Source organism: Pholcus phalangioides, unplaced genomic scaffold, assembly GCF_987345545.1.
Source record: "Pholcus phalangioides strain wild (caught in Gottingen) unplaced genomic scaffold, Ppha-v1.0 ptg000015l_1, whole genome shotgun sequence".
NCBI lineage: Eukaryota > Metazoa > Arthropoda > Arachnida > Araneae > Pholcidae > Pholcus > Pholcus phalangioides.
The window spans coordinates 85,749,151-85,767,939 of NW_028301608.1; the positions used below are offsets into that span (position 1 = coordinate 85,749,151).

The 18,789-nt window shown below is 37.2% G+C and overlaps 1 protein-coding gene across 1 annotated transcript; it reads left to right on the forward strand.

Moving 5' to 3' along the window:
• Positions 1–402: 402 nt before the first annotated feature.
• Positions 403–18,492, forward strand: LOC149076918 (uncharacterized). The gene is made up of 5 exons (XM_089244639.1): positions 403–609; positions 9,529–9,656; positions 11,262–11,297; positions 12,535–12,576; positions 18,167–18,492. Exons 1-5 carry the CDS (start codon positions 537–539, stop codon positions 18,344–18,346), a joined length of 459 nt encoding a protein of 152 aa, XP_089100765.1. The 5' UTR covers positions 403–536; the 3' UTR covers positions 18,347–18,492.
• The last annotated feature ends 297 nt before the right edge of the window (positions 18,493–18,789 follow it).

Below are 18,789 nucleotides of genomic sequence, written 5' to 3' on the forward strand. Positions count from 1 at the left end.
AAGCCATTGGGGATATTTCCAGTGCGCGGGCAAAAACACTTTTATGAAATCGAAAACGTTAATACGTCAGGATTTCACACGCACCTGTCGATATACGAGGTGCTATATATTGTATACGTCACTGTTGGTCCCGCTGTAATATGTGAGATTTGAGAAATTATATTGCACATCTCGTCCTATGGAATAGATCATTCAGTCATGAAAAAACATAAAAATATAAACCTATAAACCTTGAATGTTCGGAAAATTTCAGATGTAATATTAGTACCTTTCTGGTGTATATTTTACCAGGAAAAATGCAGCTGCTGGTCGTGATAAACAGAACTGCTCGTGCTATCTGTCATAAACACGCGTTGCTAGACAAACAAAGTCATGACCTGCAGGTTGTTTTCGTAGACTACGGGATACTAAATATATAAATAAAAAAGCTAATGCATCTCGATATGTTGTTCGCAATTTGTTTTGGGAAATTCAGGCCGCTAGGAGAAGCTCTAGAAACGATTCTCTTGCGAGAATAGTCTTTCTAATTATATTTTATGAAAATGATGTCGGAAAACGGAACAAGAAACCTTATTATTTTGGCATTCTTGGCCTTGTTTTGGGGCTTCGGTAAGCATAAGAAATTTCTCTATCTTATTTCGTCTTCCCCCCCCCCCCCCCCATGCCAAAAGCATGAATGTGCAATATCTTTGAGGAAAAAAGAACTTGGGGGAATGACGTTTTTGAATATTTACATTCTACCCATGTTACTCTATGGAAGTTATTTTCCTAAAATATTTTGTAACAATAGGGATACACATTTGGTTTCGGGCAAAACTTTGATGGCAAAACAAGGTGTCCAACCAGCTGGTAAAAAAAAAAAACGAAAATTTGCACATTCGTGCTTTTAGCATGAGGGGAGACGATATTCAAGCATGACTTTCAGTTTAAAACTGAGTGAAATATTCTCTCAGTTTGAATATTTTTTCATGATGGTAACTGTATTTAATTCAAATATTTTGCGCGTTAAGAATATAAGTAGGGGAAGTGTGGGTAAAATGGGGTACTTTTGTTTTTTTGAAGTGATTCTGGCCAATAACTATGTGACAAATAGAAAGAAATGCAATAAGTAATATTTATTTGAGTTTTACGATGTTTGCGTTTATTCTGCAGTATTGGAATTTGAAATACGCCACATATTTTAGGAGATCTGCATATGAATATTTTCAAAGCTGCAAACTTGGGTGCCTCTTAACATAACAAATTTTACTAATATACAGTTCACACGAACCTGCCACTGTCCTCATCAACACCGTCGCACAAGTCATGAGCCCATTTGTTACATTCACTGCACTTGATCCCCCTTTCTTCTTGTGCTGATCTTGCAAATACAGTGGAACTTCTCTTAACGAGCAATTCGCATAACGAGAAAAAAATTCTGAACAAATTTTGATTCGATTAACGAGCGATGATTCGCATTACGAGCAAAAATTTAGATCTTTTATTTATTTCACGTTGTCGCAACTGAGCTGATGGTTTTTTCGCTTTCGTCCCTACACGTGCTGTGAAATTGTGGATAATATTCTTCCCTACAGTCTGCGGTCAGCGTGCATAACTCGAAAAAATGAACTCCCGTATGAACATAGGCGTAAACTTATTGAAAATGTTGGGGGGGCTCAGGCTCTAATGGAACCTCGTTTATACGACGCGTCGTATAAATGCGAAAGCAGTACTGAAAAACGAACTTTTCCGAAAATTACCCCCCCCCCCACTTTTTTTTTACAGACGTTTCCGAAAAAAAAAATTTGTGAAAATCTGTCGTTTTGATTCAAAATCTTATGCTTGAGAAGAAATATACTTATAATACTATCATAACATTATTGTTGCTAAAGTCTCAAGCAATTTTACGGTATTCATTTGAAGATTTAACAGAAAAAAAAGTGTTATTTAAACGTTGTGTAAAACGTCCTTTACAGAACACCGTTACAAAATTATCGAATGTGGGGGCGACAAAAATCCCAGTTACAGCCCTGGCTATCAGCATACCGTAGCCCGTTCAATAATTATTTCAGTACCTGTCAAAAGACATTGAACACAGGGCCACAACTAGGGAGGAGCAGGCGGGTCTCGTGCCCCGGGCGCTAGACCGGATGGGGTGCAAATTTCATTCTAAAACCTCTCCTTCAACATTACAAGGGGGGCGTCAAAATGCGCGCTTGCCCCGGGTAACCAAGCATCTAGTTGCAGCCCTGATTGAACCAGTCAATCATCTTAAATTTTATTACTTTTTCAGTAAAAAATATGCATGAGAAACTACAGTCGATCCCGCTTAGTTTTTCCGCTTAAAACGTTTCTTCATGATGGGTTTTTGAAAACCGTAAAACACTGTATTTCAGTGACACGTTTTCACCAATTGAAAAATTATGTGATTCGATTGATAGAAAAGGTGTTTTCCAAAGACTTGGGAGTTCGAATCGAAGTGAAAACGTTGATTAATTGAAGTGTATACAGGCAGGGCCCTGGGTAAAGCAGGAATTAGGAGGCTCTTGCGACAAGAGTCAAAGATGTTAATTGGTCAGTGAATGTATGTTGTTTGAATTTCGGGGGCTCAAAGTTATAAAGGCTTCATTTGCCCATGAAGAAATTAGGCCCTGTATACAGGGATAATGTATAGAAATGTATAGCAACTGAAGCAAAACCTCGTACAAATAAGTAAGGTCAGAAACGTAATAGGGAGATATATACAAAGGGTTCCATTACATTTTCCTAAATACAGTAAAATCTCCACAAATGATCACCTGTACTCAAACACAAATATGCATCAGTGGCCGCCTCTATTCGGCGTAAAATTTCTATGGTGGAGCCCCGTACGCTCTCCTCTTATATTCATTTATCGAATTTACTGATTTATTTTCTTCGAGTGGGTGCGGAGCCCCCGGGAAGTGTACACGGAGCACCGGTTGAGAACCGCTGCTTCAGTGAAAAGTTTCCCAAAATTTTTGTGTTCCATAGCTCTTCTTTAAAAAAAATTTCTTTCTCATTTCTCCCAACTCAAGACCACCCATAGGATCCTATACTAAACCCATAGCTTCTATCGACCCTTTGGACAATTGCATCGACCCCTTCCCCCAGGGGTCGATATTTCACACTTTGGAAAGCACAGCTTCAGTGGCCATTCTTGGTTATTATACAACTTAATTTAATGAAAGGTCACGGGAAATTGACCTTTTTAATTTTGATTTATTCATTTTTTTTTTTTGCACTATTTATAAATTTGTTATGATTAGTCCTGTTTGTTGCATTTATATAAATTAACCTCTTTTTAGCATTAATGTGTGTATAAATGTATGTAATTGAATAATTTTCAGAATAAGTGCAAATTTTCAAGTTGTGCGGAAGATTAATTAAATTTTTTTAATTTTTCAAATTAATATTGCTCATAAATACAATAAAAGTTCGTTATAACAACAGCTCACAACCACAAGAAAAGTTTTCGCTGTAACGTAGTTCTCATTATAAACGAATTTTCACGTTTCGCTCTGTAAGGACATAAAATTATTGAAAATTGCTGCTTTATCTGCATTGGGACGTCTTTGAGATCATTTCGTTCTAATACGTCGTATTAACGATTGACGGAACTCTAGTCATGTGAAATTGATTTTTGATCTCAAATCAGTTGATTCTCTAAGAGTATAAGATGTTTTCCATAGAATTTCGTATTATCAAAGCGGTTTAGATGACCAACTGAACAATTAAAAGTCTGAACTTATTACATTCATGCTCACTTCCATGGATTTATGGATCAGGCAACATCGTTTATCGAATCGGAAATTCGATATTTTCAAATAGTTTTGTTGCTCAACTCCAAGGACCTTCTAGCTACATGGACCATACCCGAAGCCCGGGTGCTTTATTTGCTTGTCATTTCTTTTTTTTCAAGTAAAAAGAAGTAAAATCTCAGGAGAAAAATCCGCCCATTTTTGACATTATTCATGTTTTGTTACTTGTGTGCACGTGTAGTTTGCTTCTTTTTCGAGCAACTTTTTCTTTCTATTAGTGAGCAGCTACAGTACTAATAACTAGAAATTCCTAAATAAAATACATGTAGAAATCATTTGCATGAGAATGTTTTTGCAAATGAATATGCATCGAGATAAATAGAAAAGATGCATTTAAAAATGCGTTTGCGTTTTTTGCTTGGTTATTTGTTCTTTAGCACATATTTTCTCAGTTTTAGTTCATAGTATTTAGCCATTTTTTTTAAGTGGAAAATTCGGGCTCTAATTACAGGCGAATCCCGTTTTAACGAATACCGTTACAGCGAAAATATCGTTTTAACGAATGGTTTTCTAATCCCTCTAATAAGTATACATAGGAACAATGCAAACAATCTGAAATTTCTTTATAACGAAGTGTTTTCTCCGGTTTCTTGGAGTTCGTTATAACAGGATATTCGACTGTATAACAATCATTTAATGTATTGTTACCAAAGTGAATGGGACAAGGGCGTAGCCAGAAATTTCGTTCGGCAGGGGGGACCAAAGTGACAGAACAATAGATTTGGTCATCTTTTTCCCTTTTTTCGGTCATTTTCTCACATTTCGGACGAGGGGACCAGACCCCCAAGTCTTCCTCTTCGCTACGCCCTTGGAATGGGACTACCCCTGAGCATGAGCGTACCCAAGAAAACCAATCTATTTGGGGGGGGGGGGACACGGAATTTCTTCCAGAGAATTTTTGAGTTGGTGCCAATTTCCCAAAAGCATTTAATTAACAAAAATTTATTTGATTGTTGGGGGCGTAGCCTTTGCCCTTGAGCCCCATTCTAGTTTGATCACGGTCCAAGTAAAAATATACTTTCATTCTCTCTCTCTCATTGAAACGAGCACAACTCCGGTCTATCGCCATAGGCAATTTATTCAGATCTAGTCATGCCGTAAATCTGCGTATATCCTCCCAAGATCCCCCAGATCTCATGAATCCCGAAATCCCCTGGGCGGGGTCATGAAAATGACTATATACAAAAAATATATTCAGAACAGTATATGCATCTTTATTTATTCCAGGGTTGGACAAACCCCAAGTGCCAGGTCACCATGGTGACTGGAAAATCTGTATTCGCGCCTAAAATTTTGTATATGTGATTGCTAAATCAGAATCTAGTGATGGCTCAAAATTTTCCGATTTCATAATTGTCTTCCAACATGGAAAGGAGCAGAGCCACAACTAGAGAAAGCAGGTGGGTCTGGTGCTCCGGACGCTGGACCAGAATGTGAGTCGAATTCACCCTTTAACTGCTTCTTCTACATGCAAGGGGCGCCAAAATTCCGAATTGCCCCAGATGACAAAGTATCCAGTTGCGGCCCTGGGAAGGGGTCATCAATTCCCAGAAAGGTTGAAAAAAGATTATTTAAGATACTTTTCTCGTGAAAAAACCATGCTTGGCTCTTACAAAATTTGGCTGGTGCCTAAATTTTTTAATGATTTTTGTCGAGCCCTGTATTTATTTATATTTTATGATACAGTGTATATTTCCCCCAAAATCAAATTACATGTCACTTATTTAAGATTTATTTTACTCTCATATATTGAGTCATATATCAGGTTTTAAATTAGAAAAATAATAATTTTTTTAGTTGAATAAATTTCTTATTAAAAACTCGATTCAAATATTGTCACTTTTACAAGTATGCAAGCCAAATGGAGTTTAAATTTTTCTTAAATAAATTTTAAATATGATTGAAAAAAATAAAACATGGTAAGTTTTATTAATTTATTGATATGTCTAACAGAAAAAAAAGTATTTTATACTACGCTTTATTGATTATAAGTATTAGAGGGCTTTCAGTAAACTTGCATTGAAGCAGCCGAAACTGAACCCTATTGAAATGCTCTTCGACAGCTGCAGAAGGTGCGGCCCCTTTATCATGAAAAAAAAAAAATACATGGAATAAAAAGTCCGCCAAAGATCCCAGGCTAGAAGCCCTTCTCCAGTATGTGGGAGTCCATGGCCGTGCTTATAGCTCGCTGAATGCCCCCCCCCCCCCGGGAAACACGCCACTAGATGCCACAGACGGGCTGTAACTAGGAGTGAAGATCATTTTATTGTCGGGAAAGGGGGGGGGGAAAGCATCGAAATGCCTCCTTGAGATCGACTGTGATGCCGCAAGATATTTAAAATTTCTAACAGTGCTGCGAACGTAAACAGGGTATGTAAAACCCCCTCTTTGCGGTCACCGGACCCAGCACTTCCCTGTGAAAAATCGGGGTCCTCGCGAAAGATCTGTCCAAAAGCCCGGTCCAACGGAGACAGGATCATTTTAGTCGTGGAGGGAGGGAAGAGTATGTAATTTTTTCACCCTCTTTCCACTAAAAAAAACGATCGAAACGATATTTTTCGTCTTCCACCCCCCCCCCCAGAATTAGCAGTCCCCACAAGAATTCCGCCTGTGAAAACTGCCTTCTTACCTAGTTCCGGCCCTGGCTACCTAAGTGTTGGAGTACTGGAAACAGGGCTGGGGGGAGGGGTCAAATGTCTAGGGTGCCGGACCAGGGGGGGGGGACGCAAATTTCACCTTTTAACCTCTCTTCAACATTTATTGAAATACCGTATTTAAAATTTCTATATAAGAGTGCTGCTAACGTAGATAGTTTGAGAATCCCTGATTTATAAGGAGGAAATTTCATATTCCTAGTATTAGAATGCAATGGTACCCGGCTCAGGGGGCTTTGAAATTTTCCATTCATTTCTTATTTTCTTTTTTTTTTGTGTTAATTTTATTTTACTATTATTTATTTGATTCCCCTCAAAGGCACCGGAACCTAGGAGTGGAGGATATTTGAGCCCAAAAAATTTTGTAAGGTGGTTGAGCCCCCCCCCCCCCCAATAGTTTTCAGAAGAACAATGCAGTGCGTCCTCTGTTTCCTGCGTATGTGCTTCATTTCATCCCCGTATATAGGGGACGGCCAGCAACTTTCAACGCTCTCTCCCCACCCAATGTTAATTTCTTCATGTCAGCGCCTCTGTTGTGAAGAACTTGTTAATAAGCTTAATCATTGTTCACTTTACCTCCTCCCACTTTTTTTCTTTTTTTGTGTTGTATCATGCCCCCATCCCCAAGGGTCACACTCAACAAAAGAAGGAAGAGATGCTCTTGAGTTTACCGACAGTGCAAGCAAGAGAAAGGATCCCTCCCCCCCCCCCAAGTTATCTACACTGGTGCCTTCAGGCACCACTCTGGGAGGACGCAATTTAGGATGAATGGATGCTGGATTGATTGGGAGATAAGACTACTATTGTCACAGAACAAGTGCGTTGAGATTTTGAAAAAAAGTAAAAAAATAAAATTTCGAGCAGATGGATTTCTACTATTTAAAGAAATTTTTTGTCAAAAAGTTTTTTCTGAGCCAAGTGTGAGAAACATATCCACTCGAATTTTTGGGGGGGCCGAGCCGGCTCTTCTAAAATGTTGGGGGGGGGGGCTCAGGCCCATGGGCCGGATACAAGTTTACGCCTATGTTCTACCCCCACCCCCAGTCAAATTTTGTTATAAAGGGGCTTGAAAAATGTTTCGGCATCGGTCCTCAAGATCTGTTATGAATGGGCAATTAGAATGTGCTTTTTTCCCCAATATTTTTCAAAAAAACATTGGGGGGGGGCCTAAAAGTTATTGGTCCTCCCGCATATACGGGATTCAAGCGTGTACAAAGGAGAGGGAGAATGCATTGCACAATGGTTTTTTTCAGTAATTACTGGGAGGCTCAGTCCCCTTACAAAATTTATTGCGGGGGGAGGGGCTCAAATGGCCTCAGCCTCTAGGTTCTGGCACCTATTCTTTATAGAGTGTAATTTATTTCGGTTTCAATATCATTGCTTCCCAATATTCAACCTTCCCCCTCCCCCCACCATGCATCTTTGGGCTTATTTTCATGTCGGCGCCATGGCCGTCCTCCGGTCGCAGTGAACAAAAGAAGAGACACTCCATCGAGAGACACTCAGTTTTTGCCACAGGCAAAGAAGAAAGAGCCCCCCTCAACACCGCAAAGAATCTTCCTCTCAGCCGTGCCTTCTGGCAGTAACCGATGGAGACCGATTGGAACCGATGGAGGGTGCAATTGGGGATTGAACGGCAGGGAAGAAATGAGATAAACGTATTGTCATGGAACAAGAAAGCCAAAGACCATCCAGATTTTTTAAAAGAACTAAAATTTTGTGCAGATTGTTTCCATTAACTAATTCATAATTAGGACAACTTTTGGTTAAAAAAAAAATTTTCATCATTGCAAAATGAATAAGCCATATTCATACGAATTTTTGGGGGGGCTGAGCCGCGTCTTCAAAAATGTTGGGGGGGCTCGGGCCCATGGGCCCTATAGAAGTTTACGCCTATGCGTATGAATGCCACTGCTTCCGATATGAAACTAAATGTAGCATCGTAACCACGCCAATTCTACGTCCTGCATTTTGAAGAACTCTGATTTGCATATTGCGTGGTATGCGCATTCGTGCAGCGTCCCCTATCGGCAAAAATTGAACTAATATCGCGTACCAAAAAATAAAAAATCCCCCCTTCGTGAGAATAGCTTTTTTGAAAACCGTATTCAAATATACCAGTTCCTTCTATTTGGTCGAGTGGTCATAATGACGGACTCGCACCCGGGTTCACACCCGACCGTCGCCGCAGTGGTGATCGGCTGAAGTTAGTTTTCTGTGTTTCTCAACTTCGAGACGCAAATGCGGGTCGATCTCCCCGTTAAAAAGTCTTGCCACAGAAAGCAACAAGCCTACAACAACGGTACAATTATTCAATCGTTAGAAAAACGGATGGCAGATGGCAGTACTACACATAACAAGCATTACACAGAAACAAACTTCATGTCAAGTTCACTACACGCACATTCCGGCATGTGCTAATTCGTTAGAAATTCCGTAGAGAAATTTGTACGAGATGCACGCACGGTTAAGTAGTAGTGGTAGTAGTAGTAGCAGTTCCTTCAATTTTCATTAATTTTTAATTCATTTACGAATATACGGGACATCCTGTACATCAACGTCAAAAGCTCTCACTGAACACCCGAATTCAGATTTTATAAAAGTACAGTAATTTTGATTGGTTACATTTTGATTTTGGCAATTTTTTTGGTTTTCTCATTCAGTTCGTACTCAGCAGCATCGAACAGGAAAGCTTATGGGAGTCTATAGACCCGGTCCGAATATGCATCTACCTGAGTCAGTGGTTACATGCCATGAAAAAAAATCTAATATTGTTGTTGTATTAAAATTCTTGACATATTCAATGATTGCTGTTCAATTTTAAATGAGGAAAATTTAGGAAGGTCGTATAATAGGTATTTTAATTGTACTCTGCCTGTAATTAAAAATTTAAATACGGCAGATTATTTCTTGCATAATTATTATAATCTAGTTGAATAATACCGTATGTTCATATAGTAGATGGAACAGAAATGCAATATATTTTGTCGTCAGATATTACTGAAACTGAAATGGAATAATTATGATTTAATCATTTTGTCTAAATCTTGTTTCAGCTGTATGTGATCTTGTTGATGGGAAGTCCGATTACGATTTACTATTCGGAGGTCTTCCTGAATCTATTGCCAATACTTTGAATTCAAAGATTCCAAATCTTCTTTCTGGAATGGTAAATACTATTCTGGTAAGTATGTAAAACGATGTATATTCTCTAATATTATCTTTATCTGATATTTTCTCTGTATTCGGTTACCGAATATCAGATGGAATTTCTTAACTCTACTTTGTACTGTATAATACACTTGAAGAGCTCATTTTCGAAAAAAAAAAAGAACATTTCCACAGTTACTAAATTTACAGTAGAAGCAAAAAAACATATTCCTCCGGGATGGGTTGTTTTGAAAAAAGTGATTTTTTAAAATAGCCCAACAGAGGTAGCATACGGGAGTGGTATAAGAATATTTAAATATTATGTTTCTTGATCGACATTCGAGGACGTTATCTACATTTAAATTTTGAAAATGTTCCGTTTGATAGCAAATGTTACATTTTGATTAAACGTGGAACTAGTTAAATCTGAAAAAATGAAAATTCCTACCACACCTAGCGGAGGAAGGTAACCTTGCCTCTCTCTCTCTCGTGAGTACCATAAGAAACACGATCGTTCTACAGTGGAAACTTCCATAACGGACATTACTGATAGCGGACACCTCCACTAACGGACACATTTTAAATTACGTTGACAAGGGACTCGATATATTTTACTATCCATTAAAGGACATGCCTCATTGGCGGATAAAATTTTCGGCCCCATGGGTGTCCGTTATCGAGAGAGTCTTCCGTAAAATTCGACTTTGAAAGCGCTCCTGAAACAATTTAAAAAAAAACACACCACCACCACCACACCCTTAACGCAAATAGGACAACAGCTTTGTTATGTTCCCTTTTGAATGAAAAATACCGAACTAAATGAACAAAGTTTATTTGTTCCCCTTTGTTGGAAACCACCAACTTTACATTGTAATTTCTAAAAAAAATATTCCAGTTTGAATTAAACCCTGATGCATAATCCGACAGAGCTCATCCTAAAGATTCAAAAAACATTGAAAAGTGGGTTTCGAGAAAAAGTGGAGATGTTTCTTTTTGAAAATAAGCACCCTCGGTTGTTATAACATTGCATGGTAATTAATACAGTATACAGAATTTTCATTCCAGAGTTTTAATACTGTATTAATTGTTTACTTCGTAAAATGATTCTCTTCATTTGAGACATTCGCGTGCTTCGTGCATTTTGTTCTTTATTTCCTTAATTTTTTATGCCTATAGTAAAATTTTAAGAGTAGTCTAACTATGTTGTGTAATGTTTAGATGTAAATTCAAACACAGTTATAACGACCTCGGTCGTAAAAACACCTCTGCTATAATGTCAATAATTGGTGAAACCAGGCTGATTATCATAGAAAATAATATACGTATAATAAATTTTTTTTTTGCTTACAATGTCGATTAAAACGCAGACTTCGGATTCACATTTTTCGTCGTTTTTGGTTCCATTCCGATGAATTTTTCTCAATTCATATTATTCTCATTCAAATATCATATATATATATTTCTCATATATTTCTCATTCAAATATTATATATATATATATTAGAATGAACAAGAGAGCCTTTTGTCACTTGAAAAGTTATTTTAGCTATTTGTTTCTTCATTCTCTATCTCATATGTCTAGATTTTTCACACTGCAATGTTTATTCCTACTATATATTTCTTCTTTTTTTACTTTCAGTGCGTAAAAGAGGATGTTAGTAACATAGATCTTTGCGTAAGTAAAATTTAGAGCACCTCTGTGCATTTCATATATGGATAATTTCGTGATAAATAATTGATCTTATATTGGGTGGCTTTATTTCCACGGGTGTCCCATGAGTTTGTAAATGGTTTAAAAATTTAGAGTGAGATTGGACTCGAACCTTTCTTCGATCTCTTCTGTGTCTGAAACGTTCGTAAATCTTCAGCATGGAATTCGTGGCTGATATAAAACAATTTCTCCATCAGTGTTTTTCTCGCAACGTCAACACCACAATGAAAAGCCTTATGTTTGCTCCAGTAACAGGGAAATTCAGAAATGAGTTGTAAATCTTACATTTTGTATTTTATAGGACTCGGATTTGCATGTTTCCAGTGATTTCCTTTTGTGCAGCGCCGTTTGTCGACAAAAATTTAAACTGAATTTCTTTTTCTGCACAAAAGAAAAAGAATCCCCTTCTATGAGAATAATTTTTTTTTGTAAACCACATTCAAATACATTATATCAATTCCTTGAATTTTTATGGACTTTCAAACATTTAAAAATTTATGGGACACCCTGTATATGATTACGTTAGCATTTGTGCATTGTCTCGAAATTTAAAACATTATTTCATTTTCATTATGCTTTAAAATTTACGGCCATTCTGCCGTGTATCGGTGAAATTTATAACTAAATTGGCGATCAAGTAATGGTTCAGAATTTACTAACTCCCTGAAATAAATTTATTAAATTAAATTTAGCAAAGAAATATTATTTTAATATTCCTTTTTGAATCATTCTAAAATTTTATTCATTTTGTAACAACATTTTTACACCATAGCCTACGTAGTCTATTGTATGACTAACGCTTTTATTCTGTATTATTCTATTTCTAAAGGATGCCCATAAAACGACTATGCAACTTTAAAGAAATAATTGTGAAATAACGGTTAGTGAGATAGACATTTATTGTTCGCTAAATTTATTCTCACTAACCGTTATTTCACAATTATTTCTTTAAAGTTTCATAGTCGTTTTATGGTCATCCTTTGGAAATAGAATAATACAGAACAAAAGCGTTAGTCATACCATAGACTACGTAGGCTAGAGATTCCATTTAGGTATAAAAATGTTGTTGAGATAAATAAAATTTTAGAATAATATTCAAAGGAATTACAAAAAATTGACGAAAATAATTTTTCTTAGCAATTTATATTTATTTTGCTATCTTATTTACATATAAGATTTTTTTTTTTCGAATTTTTTTCAGAATTTCAATACAACATTCGATCCGTTCGTCATCATACGGCAGGTGAGGAAAATTTGCTTCCATGTAGTAAAATTTACCTTAATAGTTTTTCATTTAGTTTAAATTTATCTTAATAATTCTTCATTTAGTTTAATTTATGTTGATTCTTTATTAGTATTTTTTCATTTAGTATGATTTATCTCAATAATCCTTCATTAAAATAATTTATAATGATATATAATTTCTCCATTTAGTGTAATTTATTTTGATTCTTCACTATTTACCTTGATTCTGATTTATTTTTCATTGAGAATGATTTGCCTCAATAATTATTCATTCAGTATAATTTATATTAATTCATTAGTACTCTACATTTAGTATAAACTAATTTCATTCTTCTTTAGTATAATTTCATAATTCTTTATACTTAGTATAATTCACATAATTCTTTATACTTAGTATAATTTAATTTAATAATTCTTTATTAGCATTCCTCATTCAATACCATTCGTCTTAATAATTTTTCATTTTGTATAATTTTTCTTGAATCTTCATTTTATCTTGATTCTGATTTATTTATCATTAACAATTCTTAATTTAAAATAATTTATATTAATTAAGTATTACTACATTAGTACTCTACATTTAATACAATTTATATTAATAATTCCTTAATATTCTAGATTTAGTATCATTTATCTTCATTCTTCAATTAGTATCATTTATCTTCATTCTTCAATTAGTATCATTTATCTTCATTCTTCAATTAGTATAATTTAATAATTCTTTATTGTCATTCTTCATTCAATATAATTTATCCCGATAATTCTACACTTAGTGTAAATTATCTTGATTCTTCTTTTTATCTCGATTCTGATTCATTTAGTATGGTTTATCTCAATAATTTTTCATTTCGTATCATTTATCTTGATAATTCATAAGTATTCTTCTTTTGGTATAATTTATCTTGATAATTCATAAGTATTCTTCTTTTGGTATAATTTATCTTAATTATTAGCATTCTTTATTTATTTCATCTTAGTTAAACATTTCCGAAAAACAGTGTGCCCCCCCAGACCTCTACCGCCAAAATTATTGAAGGAGATAGTAGGCGTATGAAAAGAAATTCTCGATGGTAGCATGGGTCGCAACCTGCTTATTCGAGGGATACGTGTATTAGCATGCTTCTCTGAAGACACCAAAATATATATACAGCACGTTTGCTCACATCATGAGAAGCGACAGGTAAATCTCTTCCTTCCAGTCACCGGGAAATTACGGTGGGAGGGGGGAGGGGGGGGGGTAAGAATACCGTACCCTTTTTGCTCTCTAACGCAGGGGTTCGAAACGCTTTTACCCCCGTGCCAATAAAATTAACGCAACGCAGACAATTTTACAATTATATTCGGCATGAATAAAAAAAAGCAATAATTGTTTTTTTTCCCATTCAAGCTGACGGATTCCCCTTAAATCTCTCTAAGGACCCCCCCCCCCCATCAAGGGGTCCGGGCATAAGGAAATTTCGCCTGCCCTGGCTGTATGAATGATCGAGTGAGTGACCAAGTGACTGACTACTACTACTTCACCAAACACCAACTCTGGCCATATTGCTATACTGCAATTTACTGCCAGTAATGAGACGGGTTGGAAATGCAGACGCTGTCTATAAGGTGGTCGCCTCAAGTTTGTTGTAGGGAAAATGTCTTATCTATATCCTCCCTTGAATCGGACCCGGAACCGTGACAGCAACCTTCATGGTGGTAGACGATCATCTTACCACCACGCCACTCGGGCTAAGCGGCGGCCGGTGTGAGAGACCAAGTAAGTGACTGACTGAGTGACCAAGTAAGTTACTGACTCAGTTACCAAGTGATTGGGAAAGTGACCGTATGATAGAGCGACCGTATGAATAAGTGTGAAAGACTGTATGGTTGAGTGAATGACAATATGAATGATCAAGTTAGTGTCCGTATGAGTGACCGAATGAGTGTTTATTTTCGTAATGAAGTTGGTGACCGTATGAGTGATCACACTCACTTGGTCTCTCATATGACGACATGCTGTCACTCACTCATACGGTCGCCCATCCACCCACTCAATTGTTCACCCATACTCACTCTCCCCCTTCAATAGGTCACTCACGCGCGAAATCACTTAGTCATTCACACACTTACTTGATCACTAATACGGTCGCTCACACGATCACGCACGTGGGCACTCATAGTCATTAACCTGATCACTCATAGTCACTCACACTTAGCCACTCACCCACTCTCTTCATCACTCTCACCTGGTCAGGGCAGGCAATATGCCGGAAGCGAAATTTCCATAAAACGAGGACCGTTTCCATGGGCCCCCTGGTTAAGAACTCCTGCTTTAACGTTATTATGTGTTGTGTGTGAAAAGAAAATATTTCTCCCCCTCCCGCCATCATTCCCAGGGTTGATTTGGGACCTTAATTTTCTCTCTCTTTTTTCGCGCCAGTGCCTTAAACTCCATGTTAATATGCGCTAAACAAAAAAGTCATTTGCGACCCTAAGATCCATTGCTGAAATAGTTTTTCTTTTTTTTGACGCACAATATATCGCTCCTCTCATTTCGGCGGGAGAGTTCCGGGAAACCCCTGCATGTACGTCAAATAATTTATAAAAAAAAATACAGTCAATACTCGTTCTAACGACCATGCGTTATAACGACCCGTTCCGCTACAACGATTGATGAGATAGAGGAGTTGCAAATTTAAAAAACAAAAAAAAGCTTTATTAGGGATTCTTAAACTTTTTCAGCCGCGACCCAGAAATCAATAGCAAGATCAGCTTCGCGACCCATGGGACTGTTTGTTTTGGTGAACCCAGTGACGCAATAAGTGCATTTATACGACTTATCTAAGAATCCTCTGCGAATCAAGTTCATGACGTAGCTCAAGAATCCATAGCTGTTTGCCAATTTGCTTCCGACCCATTTCGGAGCCCACGTGAATCAAACATAGGTCGTGATTCATCTCAAAAATCCGTTGCTGTTAGTGGATTTGAACGACCTTTCTCGAAAGCCCATATAAATTAAGTTTGAGTCTGGTCTTACAGCTCAAGAGGTTCTGGCTGTTGGTGGATTGGAACGACCCATCTCAAAAGTCCCCGTGAATCACGTTTGGGTCGTAACTCATTAGCTGAAGAATCCCTGTCTGCAAGTCAATTTGTACGACTCATCTTGGAAGTCCCTGCGAATCAAGTTTGGGTCGTGACCCGTAAGCCTCTGGCTGTTAGTGGATTTGAATGACCCATCTTGGAAGCCCCTCCGTGAATCAAGTTTGGATCGGGACTCCAAGATCAAGAATCCCCGGCTATAAATTAATTTGAACGACCCATCTTGGAAGTCTCTGAGAATCAAGTTTGGGTCGTGACCCGATCCATCTTGGAGGCCATGCAAATCAAATTTTGGTTAAGACCCATAGGTCAAGAACCACTGGCTGTTAATGGATTTGAACGACCCATCTCGGAAACCTATGTGAATCAGGTTTGGGTCATGACTCATTTGAAGTCCCTGAGAATCACGACTCGGTCGTGAGTCGTGACTCGCCTCATCTCGGAGGCCCCTGTGAATCAAGTTTTCGTTGAGACCCATGGCTTAAGTGCCCCTGGCTGTTAGTGGATTTGAACGATCCATCTTGGAAGCCATATGAATGAAGTTTTGGGTCGTGACTCATTGCTCAAGAGCTTGGCTGTTAGTGGATTTGAACGACCCTTCTTGGAAGCCCCTGCAACTCAAGTTTGGGTTGCGACCCTATAGGTTTGGAACCTCTGGCTGTAAGTGGATTCGCACGACCCATTTGAGTAGTACCTGCTAATCCAGTTAAGGTCGTGATCCATATGTTTTGATCCTGTAAGTGGATTTGAACGACCCATTTCGGAAGCCCCTGTGACCCAAGTTTAGGTTGTGACTTATAGGTTAAGAACCCCCTGTTCTATATGTTTTCCTTTCGATGTAACGACCACTCGATATAACGTCCGTTGTCGATAAGGGATCGTTATAAAGAGCGTTGACTGTATTTTGAAATTTCAAACAAGAGCAAAACTTCAGTTGTTTCGGCAACATAGTCATCATCAATTATTTTGATGCTATAATTCAGGGGTGCACAACCTACGGCCTGCGAAAGGTTTTCCGGTAAGAAAGTAATAGTACTACCAAAATGATAAATATCTAGGCTGACCATATTTCCTTCATAATAATAATAGTACGGGATCCATATAGAATATCTTCAATTATATTGTCAAATGAAACGAAAGTTGCCAATTACAGTCGGAAAAATTATCAAATACTAGTAAAGTTGTTAATTACAGGTTAAAAAATTGTCAAATGCATGAAAAGTCGAATTGCAGTAAAAAAAAAATTCAAATGCAAATAAAATCTAATCACACCTAAAAAATTTCAAATGAAAATAAAATCCAACTACAGCTAAAAAAAATTTCAAAACAAATGAAGTTGTTAATTGCAAATAAAATCCAATTACAGCCAAAAAAGTTGTCAAATGTAAATAAAGTTAATCGCAATTATCGAATGTAAGTCAATTACAACCAAAATAATTGTCAAATGTAAATAAAGTCAATCGAAACCAAACATTATCGAATGTAAGTAATTACAGCCAAAAAAGTTGTCAAATGCAAATAAAATCCAATTACAGCCGAAAAAATTGTCAAATGCAAATAAAATCCAATTTGAGATAAAAAAATTGTCAAATGCAAATAAAATCCAATTAGAGCCAAAAAAATTGTCAAATTACAAATGAAATCCAATTACAGCCAAAAAATTGCCAAATGTAAATAAAGTCAATTGCAAGCAAAAATTATCGAATGTAAGTCAATTACAGCCAAAAAAATTGTCAAAGGCAAATAAAATCCAATTACAGCCAAAAAAATTGTCAAATTACGAATGAAATCCAATTACAGCCAAAAAATTGTCAAATGTTATCGCAACCAAAAATTATCGAATGTAAGTCAATTACAGCCAAAAAAAAAATCACTAAGAAAACAAGTTAAGTTGCCAACTATCGCTAAAATTTCCACGAAATCGCCAGTCGTGAAAAATGATGAGTACTGCTAGTCAAAATGCAATTCACCAAATCGTACATATTTGACAAATATGTGAGATATTATATGGCTATAATTAATTATGATAGTCATAATTACCCCATAGCATAATTTATAAACCATGAAAATAAATCTTAATTTACATGGTCACTTACATGGTCGCTAACTTGATCACCCATGGTCACTCTCTTGGTCACTCATACAGTCAATCGCAAAATCACTTGGTCACTCACAAGCACACTCACCCAATACTTGGTCACTCACCAGCACACTCACCCAATACTTGGTCACTCACCGGCACACTCACCCAATCACTTGGTCACTCACTCACTCGGTCAAGGCAGGTAAAATGTCCTGGGCGACATTTCCGATGGCTAAACGTACCGGGGACAAAACGTCGGGGGGGGGGGGGGCAAAAATTCCAGATCCCATATTCCACTTTCCGACCCCGCGAGCACCAGAAATACCACGCAATCTGACCCGCGAACTGAAAAGGTTGTGCCCCCCCCCCTCCGCCGCTATAATTATTCTTAAATATCATTGCTTTTAATTTGTTCTCTTGTTCACAGTGTGCTGGTGATACAGGTTTCGCGGGGATCGTGAATCAAATCCAGGAACTGGTTCCACGTACCGAATTTCCGGCTGGCATACCAGAATTTGCAGAGCAATCGAGATGCTTCCATCCTGATCCAAATCTTTTTCTCGGTAGCGTTAAACAGGTGGCCGGCAGCCTTCGAAGTCCTTTATAAACTCGAAATGAACATTTGGAGAGAATATCCACAAAAATACCAATGTGGTATTTTACCCCTTTTACTTGGTATGTATATATCGAACTTTAGAATACGACATTAAAACCTGATTCGAATAATAAAGGAATCCTGTGATCGGTGATGAATCAGACTGATTACTTATTTCAGCTCACGGACAGGCTATAAAGTAAATACAGGGTGCTTATAAAGAAACCGACACTACTCACACATATCTAGCGCCTATTCTGATAAAGGTATTTTGATGAAACTTGGTATATATATATATATATATAGGGTATATAGACCATGGGGGAAAAAAAAAGAAAGATTCAATAAAAAAAAATAGTTAAATTTTTTACCGCCAGGTGAAAAAGTGGCGCTGTTTCCATATCAGTTATATTTTTCCTATGGTCCAAATAACATACATACTAAGTTTCGATGAA

Bases quoted from the DNA above. Each gene is read 5' to 3' on its own strand.
- LOC149076918 (XM_089244639.1), top strand. From the start codon at position 537: ATGAAAATGATGTCGGAAAACGGAACAAGAAACCTTATTATTTTGGCA. The intron at 9,657-11,261 runs GTAAGTATGTAA...TTTTACTTTCAG, and splicing joins GAATGGTAAATACTATTCTG to TGCGTAAAAGAGGATGTTAG. The intron at 12,577-18,166 runs GTGAGGAAAATT...TCTTGTTCACAG, and splicing joins CGTTCGTCATCATACGGCAG to TGTGCTGGTGATACAGGTTT.